Source organism: Lutra lutra, chromosome 4 (assembly GCF_902655055.1).
Source record: "Lutra lutra chromosome 4, mLutLut1.2, whole genome shotgun sequence".
NCBI classification, from domain to species: Eukaryota; Metazoa; Chordata; class Mammalia; order Carnivora; family Mustelidae; genus Lutra; species Lutra lutra.
Genome location: NC_062281.1, coordinates 183,196,639 through 183,212,366, shown reverse-complemented (window position 1 = coordinate 183,212,366; position 15,728 = coordinate 183,196,639). Strand labels below are relative to the sequence as shown.

The 15,728-nt window shown below is 52.8% G+C and overlaps 1 protein-coding gene across 4 annotated transcripts in view; it reads left to right on the top strand.

Moving 5' to 3' along the window:
- The window catches only part of VWA5B1 (von Willebrand factor A domain containing 5B1), a 56,773-nt gene extending 41,258 nt beyond the window's left edge, over positions 1 to 15,515 (top strand). For 3 of the 4 annotated variants that reach the window (XM_047728684.1, XM_047728686.1, XM_047728683.1), the window contains exons 14-22: positions 128 to 318; positions 3,623 to 3,824; positions 4,323 to 4,637; positions 6,451 to 6,588; positions 9,336 to 9,467; positions 10,676 to 10,750; positions 11,347 to 11,416; positions 11,959 to 12,076; positions 13,555 to 15,515. In XM_047728684.1, the coding sequence (XP_047584640.1) occupies positions 128 to 318; positions 3,623 to 3,824; positions 4,323 to 4,637; positions 6,451 to 6,588; positions 9,336 to 9,467; positions 10,676 to 10,750; positions 11,347 to 11,416; positions 11,959 to 12,076; positions 13,555 to 14,061 (1,748 nt within the window). In that variant the 3' untranslated portion in view covers positions 14,062 to 15,515. The remainder of the gene's footprint in view (positions 1 to 127; positions 319 to 3,622; positions 3,825 to 4,322; positions 4,638 to 6,450; positions 6,589 to 9,335; positions 9,468 to 10,675; positions 10,751 to 11,346; positions 11,417 to 11,958; positions 12,077 to 13,554) is intronic. The other variant, XM_047728685.1, reaches the window with a different exon arrangement.
- The last annotated feature ends 213 nt before the right edge of the window (positions 15,516 to 15,728 follow it).

Here is a 15,728-nt window from a genome sequence, read left to right as displayed (position 1 = left end):
CAAATATTTCAGCAGGCGAACGTGGGTAATGCGAGAAGTTTCCAAGCAGGAAAGGAGCATGCTAGCCTCTCTCTCTTTCTCCGCTCTTCCCCACCCTGCTGGCTCCCCTTGTCACACCCCTACCCAGCTCTAGACTTCTCCCAGCGACGGCGGGCATACAGCACCCACCAGATCACCCACCACAAGCCCTCCCCAAGGGCCCCCACAGCAAGCGACCCCACAGTGCCTGCCAAGAGATACCCACTTCGGAAAGCAAAGCTGCAGGACCTCACCAACCAGAGCATCACAGATGCCCCTTGGTGGCAGATTGATCTGCAGGTACCTGAGCAGGGCGGGTTGGAGTTGGGGCGACCATAGCTGGGGAGAGAGCTGTCTCCTGCTTCAGCCACGAGGTCCACTACTTATACTGCAAAATGAGTGTCTTCTTCCTCATTTTTCTGGATCTTGATCTGCTTGTATCCAGTATTCAGTGACTGTGTCCAGTATTCAGTGACCTCACCCATTCTCCATACACAATACTTCCCAGCTGGCCAGGAGCAGCCTCATTGACACTCATTCGAAGGGGCTGTGTCCTGTGTATTGTAGAATGTTTGGCAGCATCCCTGGCTTCGATCAGCTGAATACCACCTTCCACCATGATAACCAAAGCTGTCTGCACTCATCACCAAATGTCCCTGGGGAAGAGGGTAAAACCACCAGACGGAGAAACACTGTCCTAAACCAAATTGGTGTTTGTTATTATCTGCGTACCTTATCCACTTTCTTAAGAACAGGTTTCATGTAGCTTTGTCATTGTAAGTCACGGTTCCATAAAAGCAGCCTTTCGCTCTCCCGCTTCCACCCACCATCGCCATCCCTCCCTGCCTCTCCATAAGCTCCTATAGTTCCCAAGGGGAGAGACATTGCCACCTTGTCCCTGCAAGCCCTTCTCTGTGCTTAACCAGGAATCACTTGATGCAGCTGGAAGACACTGACCTTGGAGTCAGGTGGACTCTGCTCCTCAAACATGTTGCTTACCCTCTCTGAGCCCCAACTTTTCCATCTAGGAAATAGGGAGAATAGTTTGTACAGTGGATTGAGCTAACTGCCATCAGCAGGCATTGACTGGGAACTAACTCTAAGTGGAAGACTTGCAGGCAATGGCTGATAGGAGAGGAAATGCCTGGTGCAGCCCCTGGTATACAGTAGGTGTCCTTTAAATGCAACTCTCCTTGGTGAGAGCTCTGGGCAGTTTAGCATCTGTTCTCTCCTGCTTGCTCCTGGCCCATCCTTGCTCATGTCTTTCTGATCACCTGCTCAGCTTCTTCTCCAATCTGATTCTCCCCTGCACACGCACACACACATGCCAGCGCACGCACACACATATGAGCACACACATACACCCTCCCTGAAGCCTCTGGCTGGGTGAAAGGCTGACTCTTAGACTAGTCCGTTGCCATGGAAACTGTAGCAGCGTCTGTTTCTCAGTGTGTTGATGATGGTAAGGCAAGGATGAGGGGAATCCCAGCCTCTGATGGGAGACAGGGATTAAGTACCCCCTTGGAACCCAGGAGCCCTGGCTGGATACCAGCTCCTACGAAGGCCATCCGACCAGTGATCAGTCCCTTTCTTCTCCCACACCCTTGTACCATCTCTAGGACCTCAGGCCCAGAGGAGACAGGAAGGAGGAGCCCAGCCCTTGCCCTAAGGAGCCCCTATCTAATGGAGAGGCACAATCCTCTTCCCAGTAAATACTTAATAGAGATGAGAAAACCTTGATGATTAACTGTTGACCTAAAAACCTGAGAGGCACTTTTTCTGTTTCACCCTGCAAGTGCCTTTTGCCCCTGCCCCACCCCCTTCCCCCTACCAAGCATATGTGCTCCCAGAGGCACAAAATTCATTTTTAATTAATTTAATATTCTTTAATTACAGAAGTAATACGTACTCAGAGTTTGCCATGAAAACCCTCAAACAGTTCAGGCAGGTATAAAGTAAAAGTAAAATTATCCCTTCCCTATGCCCGAACCCTCTGATTTTCAATGTTTCCTTCCAGAAATACTACACACACACACACACACACACAACACACATATGTGTTTTGAATAATCACATTGCAAATCTCTAATTATATCCAATTATCACCGGATATCTCCAAAATCCAAATGCAAATCTCTAATTTACTCTTTTAATGTCTTTTTAATTCTTTCTCTCTCTCTCTCTTTCTCTCTTTTTGGTATTCAGTAAAATTCCTCTTTTTGGTGAACAGTTCTGTGAGTTTTGACATACGCATAGTTCTGTAACTATCTCCACAGTCAAAATACAGAACGGTTGCAATTTACTTTTTTAAGATAAGTTTGATCTTGGACATCTTCCCACCCTGGTATGAAGAAACCCGACTCTTTCATTTCAATGCGTGTTGTGTGACATCTCATGGCATGGATCTTCCATAACTCCTTTGTCAACCCCTACTGGATGTGCATTTTGAGAATATCCAAAGATTCACTTTTACGAACAACGCTGCAACGAATCTACAACACAGGCACATAGATATCCACTTCCTGTGCATTTCCACAGAACTTCTAAACATGGAATCATTGGGTCAGAAGAGCTTGTGCACATTTAATGTTGCTGGACAGCACACAGCTAAAGTGTCCTCCCACAGGTGTGCCTCAAGTTCATACTCCCATCAACGGTCCGCAAAAGAAGCCCTGTCTCCCAGTTGGCCACAGTAGGCGTCATCAAATGTTTAAATAACTGCCAATCTGGAAGATGGAAAAAAAGTCATATAACTTATTTTATTTTAGAGCAATGTTCATGAGGCAGAGCATTTTTTTCATGGGTTTATTGGATACTTTTTCTGTGTATTGCCTACAGATACCCTGAACCCATAGTCTCCCTCTGCCTCCCTGCCCCAGTGATTTATAAGAACTTTTTCTTGAAAATGATCTTTGTCATGTGTGTTGCAGCTATATTTCCCAGTTTATCCCATGCCTTTTGGTGTTTTTTTGTACCAGCACAAGAACAGACAGGTTAAATCCACAATACAGAAGAGAAAGCCCAGAAATAAAACCAATATACATGTGAGCTTTGACAGGATACAGGTGGGGGATTGATAAACCTTAGAAACTCAATGAATGAACCATATTTAATAAGTGGTGTTGAGATCTGTACTACTGGGAAAACCAAGGAAAAGGTTTGTTCCTATTTCTTTACACTAAAATAAATTTCATGTGAGTCAAAGATTTAAGCAAACAAAAATAAATCATAAAAATTCTAGAATTTTTTTTGAGTGGGAAAGACCTTTTAAGCATGACATATGAGAAGACATAAGGAAAAGGCTGATAATTTTAGCCTCCTTCCAACACACACACAAAGTTTTAGACTTTATGGCAAAAAAAAAAAAAAGTGGGTTTAGAATATTATCCCTTGTATGTGATTTTTCACAGTTTTCCATGGTTTGGGCTGTATCCATGCTTTGGGATTATCTGTGTTGATGGTTCTCATGGGTAGTGGAGAGTAGGTTATGTGGCCTGCAGTACTATAGGACCTGGGGTGCCCTGAGAAAGAGCTGTGGCTAGGGGTGGAGGGAAGGGGCAGCCACCAGGATCTCAGCTTCCTCCCCTCCCTCTTAAACTCCTAGCCCTTGCTGAACAGTGGTCTGGACCTGAGCCAGGGCCCCAAACTCCGGGGCCCAGGGGCCCGAAGGCCCTCTCTGCTGCCCCAAGGCTGCCAGCCCAGCCTGCCCTCCAGCCAGGAGACCCAGACCTGGAGCCCCATGAAAGAGCAAGATCTTGGGTCTAGCCTGAAGCCTGCCTCAGACAGACGTAACCCTGGGGACCTGGGTAAGTGCCTACAGGGTTTAAGACCTGATCGGGTACAGGGATGAATTCTTGGCTGTAGCCCAGCTTCATATGATAGGACTGAGGGCAAATGCCTTTGTCTGTGCCCTTGGGTGGGGGGTGAGGGGGGGAAGAGGCCCCTCCGTTCCAGAGAACCTCACCAATCCTGATCTTCCCGGATCAACCTGGCCCTTGGGCTGGCTGTGAGGCTCCCAGATGTCTCTGTGGCTGCACTCTTCACTGCCCAAGTGTCCCCACCCCACCCTATCTGGCCACCTCAGGTACTGGATTCCTGGAGGTGGGTCTGCCCCATGTTGGGGACAGGTCCATACCATCCAGCTGCCCTAGGGAGGAAGTCGTGTGTTCCTCGAGGTGGAGGGTAGGGGGAAGAAGACTGTACTTGCTTCGCGATGTCTGCGCCCTGGGGAGGAATGACGTCCCTGAGGGTTGCCCCTCTGTGCCCCAGCTCAGAGCACCGCCTGGTTGTCCCTCTGCCCGCAGAGCCGTCCCATCACCCTTCCGCCTTCGAGACTGAGACGTCCTCGGACTGGAAGCCCCCTGCAGAGTCCGAGGAGCGGATCAATCCCGGCAGGCCCCCCACTCCAGGCCCGGTGCTGGGCAAGGCCGTGGTCAAGGGCTTGCGTGACAGCCAACGTTTGCAGTGGGAAGTGACCTTTGAGCTGGGGCCCCCCGGCCCGGAGCGGGGAGGGGCACAGGACGCTGACCTGTGGAGCGAGACCTTCCACCACCTGGCGGCCCGCGCCATCATCCGCGACTTTGAGCAGCTGGCGGAGCGCGAAGGCGAGATCGAGCCAGGTGAGCTCCGTCGCCAGCGCGCTCCGGACCGCCTCCGGGAGCCCCTCCTCGCAGCCCCACCCCATACCCCTCCCCACTTCAGGGCCCCGCCCCCTCTTCGCAGCCCCGCCCAACGCCCCATCCCACAGCCCCCACCGTGATCCTCTCTCCTCCTCCCCACCTCGGGCCCTGCCCCCTCCATAAGGTCGGGCGGAAGGCCCCACCCTCCTCCTGGCCCACCCACGGGTGATCGGCTCTCCTCCCCAGGCTTCAGCAAACTTCCTTCTTCCCACAGCCCGCCACTGTCTAGTGCTCCATCTCTTCGCCCCCCCACCGCCCGCCCACCCCGCACCACTGCCTCCCGGCGTCTCCCCTCGGTCCCAGCACAACCAGCCCCACCCTCCACCTCCCCCGCCCCCCACCACACACACACACACACACACACACACACACACAGAGCCCAGGGTTCCATCCCTTCCTTGATCACCGCCACCCACACCCCGCCCGGTCACCCAGCCCCCAGATGCCTCCCGGCTAGCCCTGGGTTCCTTCACCCCTCCCATCCCTTCCGGTGATCCGGTGATCCGGTGATCTGGTGATCCGGTGGTCTGTCCTCTCCTCTCTTTCCTTTTCCCCGTCTGCTGCAGTACCCATTCCTTCTCACTTCCCAGGGCTTCTCCTTGCAGCGCCCCCCGTAGGCCTCGAGAGACAGAACAACGCGGCCTGCCAGATCGGCGCCTGACCTGCTCCCCTGCGACCACACCTTATTACAGAACCCACTAGACCTAGTTGGTCCACTCACTCATTCATCAACGCCATTTATTGATTTTGGATCATTTCGGGGCCAGACTCGAGGCTGAACAGTGCAGTGACCACCACAATTCCAACCCTTAATGCACGCACTAGCGGGGAAGCCAACATGAATCAAATAATTGGGCGTACAATCAATTGACTGCATTTGGCCTGATTGTCCTATTAAGAAATACAGGGATCCAAGAAATCCTGTAACAGGGATGGTGGGGAACTAACTGAGTTCAGGAATTGGGGCAAAATTTCCTAAGACCGTGATTCCTGGGATCACGATGGTGCACACCGAGAATAGATGGGTCTAGATACAGAGAACACACAACCCTCTGGAGACTGCTCACCTGTTTTGTGGGAAGAACTTGGGTTTGGAGGTCAGAGCATCCTGAGTTCTGATCCCAGGGCCATTACTAACTCGCTCTGTGACCCTGTGTTTTCTGCTCTCCCTCTCTGGTTTTCAATCTTCTCTGCAAGATTGTCCCAATGGACCAGACCAGTGGTCCCCATCCTGCCAGAGGACCTGTGAAATCCTGCAGCAAACTTTTTATCGGATAGCTGTAAAATTAAAATAGAGAATATGGGTGACATAGAGGGTTTGGGGTTTTTTGGGATTTTTTTAGCTTTTATTTTTAAGTAATTTCTACACCCAACCTGGGGCTCGAACTCACAACCCCAAGATCGAGGGTGGCACACTCAGGCCACTGACTGAGCCACCAGGTACCCCTAGAGGATTTTTTTTAAAATAACACTCAAGTTATTTAAGGGGTGTAACTATCTTTTTGTCCTAGATGTCTTAGCTCTTTTACATTAAAATGTCCTCATTTTATGAAATGATGATGGAGGTTAATAATCTTGGGGGTGGGGGGTTAATGTCCTTAACTGGCAAGTGCACAGACCCCTTGATTTGAAGGGCTTCTGGAATCCCAAAGACAGAGACCACTGATCTAGTCCTTCTTTTAGCTTCCAGAATTCCTGGGTCAGCTGGGATTTTCCGGGTCCGCACACTGACCCCCAGCCTCTCCCTCCGCAGGGTCCAGCCGCCGTTATCAGGTGAACGCTGTGCACACCAGCAAAGCCTGCAACGTCATCAGCAAGTATACAGTCTTCATGCCTGTGGACGTGAGCAAGAGCCGGTACCTGCCCACTGTGGTGGGGTACCCCAACTCTGGTAAGGCAGATGGGCTCTTCTGAGGGCCAAGCAGCCCCCCTTGGCTGGCAGAGGGGAACTGGGACACAAAGGAGCACAGACCCACAGATAGGGGTACAGGAATGGCCCAGAAGCAAAAAGGCCCCTGGCCAATGGTTCGGTCACCACAGGGTGGTGGGTACATGAACCCCCACTCACTATTCTGCAAAGGGCAATGAAGCTACCCCCACTCCCTTTTTCCCACCAAATGAATAGGACTTGACTGTATTCTTCCAATTGGGACAATGTGTGTGCTCTCCGTAGAAAATTCCAAAATATAGAAAGACATAAAATAAATAAAAATGCCTGGACTTGACAGTCATCCAGAAATGAGTAACTCATTACCTCCTTGGCGTGACCATCTTTCCAGACTTCTCTCTATGAATATCTAATGTAGAGAAGTCAAAAGACAGATAACTTTTCATGAGTTGGATTATACCGATATGTGCTGTGTTCTATCAAATGTGGGTGTGGAAAAAAAAATCTTTCCACGAAGGTGAATGTCTATCACCACTTCAATAGCTACAGGGTTTTCTATGTTCATCATCAATTAGACAGGGTTCCAAAGCACTTTATCTACATCGAATGTCTTTTTTTTTTTAAGATTTTATTTATTTATTTGACAGACAGAGATCACAAGTAGGCAGAGAGAGAGAGAAGGAAGCAGGCTCCCCACTGAGCAGAGAGCCTGATGCGGGGCTCGATCCCAGGACCCTGGTATCATGACCTGAGCCGAAGGCAGAGGCTTTAACCCACTGAGCCATCCAGGCGCCCCTCTACATCGAATGTCTTAATCCTCAACACAGCTCTGCAAAGAAGATGCTATTATTATCCCCATTTTACAGGTGGGAAGATAGAGGCAGAGGGAGCTAAGCTCCCTGCCCAAGGTCACACAGCAGTGAGGGGCAGAGCTAGGCTTGGCATCCCGTGGCCTGGCTGCAGAGTCTGTACTCCCTCCTGATCCTTTCCATTACCACTTAATGTTTATCAGAACCTTTTCCATGAGCCCCCCAGATACTAGACCTTCATTTTACTCCCCTCTTGATTATTGTAAATTATGGTGCAAAGAACATCTTTTTTTTTAAAGATTTTATTTATTTGACAGACAGAGATCACAAGTAGGCAGAGGTAGGCAAGGGGTCCGGGAGCAGGCTCCCTGCTGAGCAGAGAGCCCAAGCCGGCTCGGCTTGATCCCAGGACCCTGAGATCATGACCCAAGCCAAAGGCAGAGGCTTAACCCACCCAGGCGCCCCCAAAGAACATCTTTATGCCCCTGTCAGGTTATCTCCTTGGGGCTAATTAACTCTCTGAAGTAAGATTGCAGATCAAAAGGCCTGCCCGTTTAAAACTGGGATGAGTTTTAAAGTTTTTCAAAGTGACCTGACTACAAAGGTTGTTCAGGGGGTCGGCTTTGCACCAACACTGTGTGCTGCTTATCTTTCTAAATGCTTCCAGGCTCGTAGGCAAGGGAAGAATCGCTCTCTGGGGAATTTTTTTAGGTTTTTTTTGGTGAGATACTTTTCATAGGTACATAAACTATATGTACTTTTTCTCTCCTGAGTTACATTTTCCTACCTTCTGCAGCTCCTTTTTTTTCCCTTTATTTTTCTTTCTTTTTTGTTTTTTTTAGCAGATCTCCTGAAAGAATGTTTAAAAACAAAATGTGCCTCTCCTTGTTCCCATCTCCCTCCTCTCCTGCTGCTTTTTATCTACGGCACCAAAATCATCGATGACCTGTTCCCTCCTCAGGTTGCTCTCATTTCGGGTTCTGGCCAGCGGCCCAGACTATTGCTGCACTAGGCATATTTTCATTCACTGGGCTTTGTCATCCCAAATGACATTCTCTCCCTCCCTGCCCGTCTCAGACCATCCTCCTAGCATCTGTAGCACACACAGCCTGGAAGGTTCAGAGAGCTGGTCCATGTCTTAACCTAAGTCCCACAGCCCCCTAAGACCTGAATCAGTACTTCCCAAAGTGTAGTTCAGGAAACCAGGACCCTAAGTGCATGTCTTGAGCACAGCCATTCTGCACAAACTAGGAAATCCCAGTTTAGGAAATACATTTAGGAAGCACTGGATTAAATAAAGCTCAACAGCTTTCTTGATTGCAGAACTTGTCAGAGCCTTTAGTATGTTAACATACATCACGAGGCTCAGAGAAGGGACTCTAGTTTGCAGCTTCTTCCAAACTTACCTCCCTGTAGAACTCCTTATTTTTTTTTAAGGAATAGTTTACAGACTTGTGTTCTCCAAGAGTGGGGCTCCCCAAAACTCACTGAGGGGTGCTATAGCTTCATTTCTCTTTATCCATGTGCTGTTTGAGGCCCTGCGACTCCAGGGGCCTGCCCTGTGGGAGGGGAAGGGGAACCTTGGTTTCTGAGACCACAAATTAGGAGAGAATGAAAAGTGGGATGTTCTGAGAAAACCAGCCTTTTGACTAACTAGAAAATATTACTGCTTCCTGAGCATCGTCTTGGCAATAGCATGCACCTGGCAAGGTTATTATCTCCCTTTTCCAGATGAGGAAACTGAGGCACAGAGGGGCTAGCACCCCCTCCAGCTACTAAGAGATGGGACTGAGGTTCAAACCCAGGTCATTCTGGCTCCAAAGTTCATGGTCTTACCTTGTACAATGTCTTTCTGCCTCTGGACAAGTGACCGACCTGGGGGAAAGGCAAAGGACTGACACAGTTGTACCCAACTGACCCCCTCTCCTTGTCCTTGTGAAGGTGCTGCATGGCGGATGGTCAACTCTCAGGTCCTGACCCGACAGAGGAGGGGCCCGGCTGCTGGCTTCGGACGGTCTCAGACCCTGCTCGGGGAAGACTCAGCAGCAGGAGACGGCAAATTCCAGAACCTAAGTAAGAGCTGCCTCATGTGTGTTCTAAGCCTAAGCCTGGGAGGCGCGCTGGTGTCCAAGGCTCCCAGAAGCCAGGCTCTGAGTCTGCGCTCTGGGTCCCCTTGCAGAGCCAAAGTGAGGCCAGGCCTCCCAGACAGACTCTCGGAGGCTCCGTGTGCCGCCACCACCAAACACAGCTTTGCTGAGAGAGTGCCGGGAGACCACGAGCCCGCACCATCCCTCCACCTCTCCCCTTTCAAAGTCTGCCCAGCCCCGGGGCTGTTCTCAGCTCCAATCTCTTGAGTCCTCTCTGGCACCAAAGGCCAGGACAACTAATAAGCAAGGGGGAAAGCGAGGAGCAGAGAGGCAGCTCCATCTGTCTGGGTCCCACCCTTGGCTTCTTTCAGGATTCCCCAAGCTTCCTTTTTGCCTTTGCTTGATTTTGTCAGGTCCTTAAGTGTCCATGATTTGACCCTTTTGTGACCTGGCACTCATTCACAGGAATAGTTTTAACTCTCTGTGTCCTGAATGTGTGCATGTCTTTTGGTCCCTCCAAAGACAGCCTAACTGCTGCACTGGTCCGAATCCCTTCTTCCTTCCTGCTCTCTCATGTTCAGTGAGGATCTCCGGCCTCCTCCTGTGCATGGGAAGTACATCAGAAGTCCCACCTGGCCGCGAGGCCAGACACCCAGATTGTACTAAGTTTTTACCTGAGGAACTCGAAAGTTCTCGCAGACATTGATGGGGTGAAAAAGGAACAGTGTGTGAGGGGTAGAAGAGTGTGTAACTTCAGAATTAAAAAGCTCTGCCAGCTCTTTGGTCCCTCGGGGCCTCCCAAACTGGGGATGGGGCGGCGGCGTTGGGGGGGTGGGGCGCTGCTGTAAACTGGGCTTCCCGTCCAAAGGAAGTTTCTGTCTACCTTTTCATTTGTCCATAGCTCAGTTCTTGGTGGCCCATGGCTTCCATCAAAATCACAAATCCCTTCTTTTCTTTTTTTTTTAATTAATAAATTTATTTATTTATTTTGAGAGAGAGAGAGAGCAAGCATGGGACTCTTAGGGTAGACCAGGGGTGTTATCTCTGGAAGACAAAGGCCCATGCAAGCAGGCTCTCCCAGCCCACCCCCCACATAGTGTGGATTTGGACCTTCACTCTCCTTGGGGGGGATGAGAGGTGAGAGAGGGAGGGCCAGAGGAGCTCAGGCCTCACTGGCTTCATCATCTGTTGTAGATGTGGAAGAAAGCTCCACTGCACCCTTTGGTGAGACCACGTCCCCGGGCCGCGAGAAGTATGTTGCTTCCGAAGGTGAGTAGGCGGTCAGCCGACTCTGTCCTTCGTTAAGGTAGGGACAGTGACTGACCCACTGGCCAAGAGAGTGTCTTAGCTCAACAAAGTCCTCAGTGGTTCATTTATTCCTCAAAACACCCCTGCGTGAGATTAATAGAGGAGTACCCTCAATCTAAAGATGTGGAAACTAAGACTCAGAAGTCAAGTGACTTGTCCAAGGTCACACAGCAAATTAGTGACAACACCAGGCCTGGAATCAGACTTCCCAATTCCCAGCTGAGGGATCATTCTACCACCTAACTCTGCTCAGAAGCCTCCTCCACAATGTGCCAGGGAAGGAAACTCAATGTCCCCCTCTCAGGGATGGGGGAGGGGCTGATGTGAAGCCATCACTGCCCCCCACGGGTAACAGAAGACACCAGCAGCCACCGGCCACGGAAACTCGGAGGCCTATTTCTTACATGTGGACATACGTATTTCATCCTTCCCCACACCACCTGGGTGCAAGAGAGGCAGGCCCCTGCTCCTCTCTGGGCCTCTGTTTCCCCCCTGGGCAGGAAGCCCTTGGACAGGGTCATCTGTCATGCCCCAACAGTCATTCTATGGCTCTCCAGGTCCCCTGCGCAGTCTGGCCACCAATACTCTTTCTTCCTTCAAGACCTCAGACTCTCTCTTTGGATCCAGGTACGTGGGTTCTCCCCTCGAGGTAGGCTGTGCCACACCACCTGCTTCCCCAGGGCCCCTCCTGGCTTGGTAGGTGGAAAGCAGGCCCAACTTGACATTTAGACAAAAATGAACAATCTGAAGGGTATCGAGAAGGCCCTTTTACCCAGATACACCGCCTTCCGGTCTTCGCACGGTGGAAGCCCCCCCGCCTCCACCACTGTGGTCTCTGTGCAGGTGCAAATCCCCTGGGAGAGCTAGCCTAAGCTTCTCTGGACACTGGGCTGAACGAGAGTATGCTATCGGAAGAGGGTCCCAGAAAGAACCCTCACCTATTCATCATCTAGGGTGCCGCTAACTCACTGAGTAACTCAAGAAGCGCAAGCTTCCCTCCCTGGGCTTCAGTTTCCCCAGCTGCCAAATGAGGAAGTTGGAGGAAGCCATCTGTCACTCCCTTCTGGCCCTGACTTTTGGGGGCAGCTGAGTGGGTGCTGGGCAGGGTGGGATGACCGGGGACGCCTGGGGACAGCTCTGGCCACTCTTCCCTGCTTCCACCCACACAGGCTGAGTCTGAGCAAGTCCAGGCTGCTGACTCGGGCAGCCAAGGGCTTCCTGAACAAACCACTGACCAAGGCTACAGAGTCAAGCCCAGGGACCCAGAGTTTCGACTACATCCCACTGGTGAGTGCCCCAGACCCCAGACCTCAGCCTCCAACACTCCCTGAGGGGCCTTCCTAGGAGCCTCCTGCCCACCCCTCCCCCCTCCCAAAGGGAAGAAGACGGAGACCTTCCCCCCCAAGTAGGCAGCAGGGCAAGGGCCGGGGGCCTAAGAGTGCTGCTAGAAGCCAGCGCCAGCATCACGAATATTCTTTGCAATCTGCTCTCTTGGCTTTAAAAATTCACAGGAATTTTGCGTTCTACTCCACCATCTATGTGTGTTTATTTTCCAATACATAAAAATAAACCTTGAAATAGCTCACAAGCAAGTAAAATTAACACCGCAGGAACACACACTGTGTTTAGCAAGTGACGCTGTAGACAGCCTGGCATGCTGTGGCAGGGTGAGAAGACTAGGTCTGGAGGGGGGAAGCAGGGGGTAGGGGGTCTCTGCGTTGAAGAGCAAGGGGGCCTGGCCCCACCGCATGGGAGGCCCAGTGGGGCTTGGGGATCAGAGGGTGCTGGGAGAGGGGACGGTGTGAGCTGCCCCACACAGCCCCAGTCCCTATACGCCCGAGGCATAGTGTAACGTTGAATTTCCAAGGCTCTTGGGCCACAGAGCTCTGTGCTTGCTTAAGTGTTTGTGGAGCCGGGCACCGTGCTAGACCCTGGGAGATGACTTTGAACTGGATGCACAGAGTCCCTGAGCTCATGGCTCTCAGTGTCTAGTGGGGGCACAGACAAGGAACAAGACACTCCTGACGCTTGGGTGCTGTGAGTGCAGAGGTCGGGTTTGGTGCGGTGAGGTGTGGTGGCTGGGGGCGGGGGGGGGGGGGGGGCGAGACACAGACTCCAGGCAGTGGTCAGACTGAGACCAGAAGGGTGAGGAGTCATGGCCGGCAGTGTGGAAAGGAGAGAGCCTGAGGACCAGAGCACTGGGGGCTGTGGGCAGGGAGAGGATGAGCCAGTGCTCTGGAAATCTCTGATTCTAAGAGAAACTTGAAGTCACTGAGCTGATGGCTTCCAAAGAGCGCCATGGTTTATGCCTTACTAGAACCCCTCCAAGCCAGGAAAGAGGAGAAGCGGGGGGCAGGGGAGGAGAGTGGAGGCAGCTGGCAGGTTGCTGAGCAGAGTAGAAAGTACACCCGTCGGGACTTGGAAACCGATCAGCGTGGAGGGAGGGACAGGGAGGTGAGCTGCCCTGAATCTGCTGAATGGCAGTGGATGACCCCAGAGCCCAAGCAGGGCCCCCCTACACAGGACATGAGGCAGGTGTGGAGTAAAGAGGTTGGGTTGGGCCTGATCAGCCTGAAGTGCCCGTGGGGTAAGCTCGGAGATGCTCCGTTGGCTGGAGTATCCTGCAGATCTCCCAGGTGGGAGGGGCAGGCTGGGGGGGTCTGGGGGGATGAATGGGCGGGCTGTGTGGACCCAGGCTTTTGCACGGCCTGGGGCTCCACAGTCTAAAAAGTTTGAGGCCCCCCGAGGGGCTACCCCACACACAGGTGTCTCTGCAGCTGGCCTCCGGAGCCTTCCTGCTCAACCAAGCCTTCTGCGAGGCCGTCCACATCCCCATGGAGAAGCTCAAGTGGACCTCACCCTTCACCTGCCACCGAGTGTCCCTCACTGCCCGCCAGCCGGAGTCTAAGACCCCGAGTCCCCAGGGGTGCACCAGCCCCTCCGCGCGGCTCCCCTCCTGCGACAGCTTCTCCCCGGAGCCTCTGGCAGAGGGCAAGCCAGGCTGGGAGCCCAGGGCTGTGGTAGAACACACGGGGAAGCTGTGGGCCACCGTGGTGGCGCTGGCGTGGCTAGAGCACAGCTCAGCCTCCTACTTTGTGGAGTGGGAGCTGGTGGCCGCCAAAGCGAACTCCTGGCTGGAGCAGCAGGAGGTCCCCGAGGGCCGCACTCGGGGCACCCTCAGGGCGGCCGGCCGCCAGCTGTTCGTGCTCCTGCGGCACTGGGACGAGAACCTGGAGTTCAACATGCTTTGCTATAACCCGAATTACGTGTAGTAGGGGTGGGAAGAGCGGAGGGGAAGGGGACGGTGCGGGCCTGGTACGGGGGAGCTTTTGCAGCTGTAGCCAATATACTGGTTGCTAGAAAGAGCCCTGGACTGGCAGTCAGGAGGCCTGAGTTCAATCCCAACTTTGCTACCACCTAGCTGTGCGATTGTAGGCCAGCTTCTGCCCCCTCTCTGGGCCTCAGTTTCCCCACCTGTAAAATAAGTGAGTGAGGTAAGGGAGGTTGGACGAGATCTCTAGAAGCTCCAAAGAATGCCCAGGCAGCTGTGGGGTGGGGAGAGAGAAAATACAGCTTAAATCCCTGTTCTCTCTGGAAGAGGATCCCATGGGCAACGCCCCCCCCCCAAATAAAAGGGAGATATGAGCAAACCCAAAGACTGCCAGTAACCAGACCTGCAAGCTCACGTCCAAGCATGGGAGACCACCTCTGCCCACTGCCTTGTCTCCGTGGTGACGGTCCGGCACCCCAAAATCCCACTCACAAACCCACTGGAGAATTCCCCTTCCCAACATGCTACAAAGTCACTTGGGGGCCTTTTCCCAGGGCTTGGAAGTCCTAGTGTACGTCAGTTTGCAGACTGTCGGTGACCTCCAGTCTAAGAGGAGGAGGTAGGGAGGCCCAGGAGGGACACCTGCCGCTGAGGTATTAAAACCAAGCTTCAGTCTGTGCTAAAATAGTCCGAACAGAATAGACATGGTCACAGAAGCCGGTAGAGAAACCAGGCGACAACTTAAATAATTTGCACAGTTTCAGGAATTGTGCAAGGCGAAGGCCGCTGGTGCTGAGGGGCACGAGGGGGCCCTGCGTCAGCTCTGTTTGAGGATCCCGGGGGCCCTCTTTGCAACAGAGAACCAGACAGAGCCTGGCTGTGCGTTTGGGACCAGCAGCTTTAGCTGGGAGGGGGTTTTATTCAAAGAAATGAAGGACTCTTGAATGGTCCAGCAGATAGCCCCTGGGGGCTTCCCCCCTCAAGCTCACCTGGACCCTGTGGTGACGGGCGCAGCCTCAGACACCCTGGGGGCCCAGTCACCTCTGCCCTGAAGACTCCTCTGGAAGCCCAGCTGTCCGGGACCCCAGGCTGAGCCCTCACATCCCCTCTCCAAGGCCTTAACATAGCTTCACCAAGTGGTCCCTTTGGGCCCCAGGGCCCTGGCACAAAGCCAATCCCTCTCCAGGGAGATCTGGAGGTCCCCACAGAGCAAAGTGACCTGTGGGGGGTGCTGTGGGCTCTGGCACACATCCCAGCCTTGAGAAATGACCAGTCTTCATCAGGGGCGGAGGGGGAGAGGGGCTCCAACAGAATGCCCTTCAGGCGTAGAGAAGAGGCAGCCTGGATAGGATATGGTGTCCTGCACCCCCACACACTGGCCCTGGGTTGGGGGCCCTTCTCTACCCTCCCCCTGTGCTATAAAGTCTCCCAGGAGGGGCTTTCTCGACACCGGTCCTGCTGAGGCTCCAAAACCCTGGTGATCCAATCCCAAGGGAAGGGAAGGGGCTGGAGGCTTTGTATCAAGTCCGGTCTGCTGCTTGGCTGGCTGTTCTGCTTTAGAATCACCCTCTGGGGTGGAACCCAGCCGGGTAGCCACCAGCACCACGGCCACCAGGTTCCCAGGTTGCACATGGATGACAGTCTGGGCTTTTGGCTTGAAATCAGTGC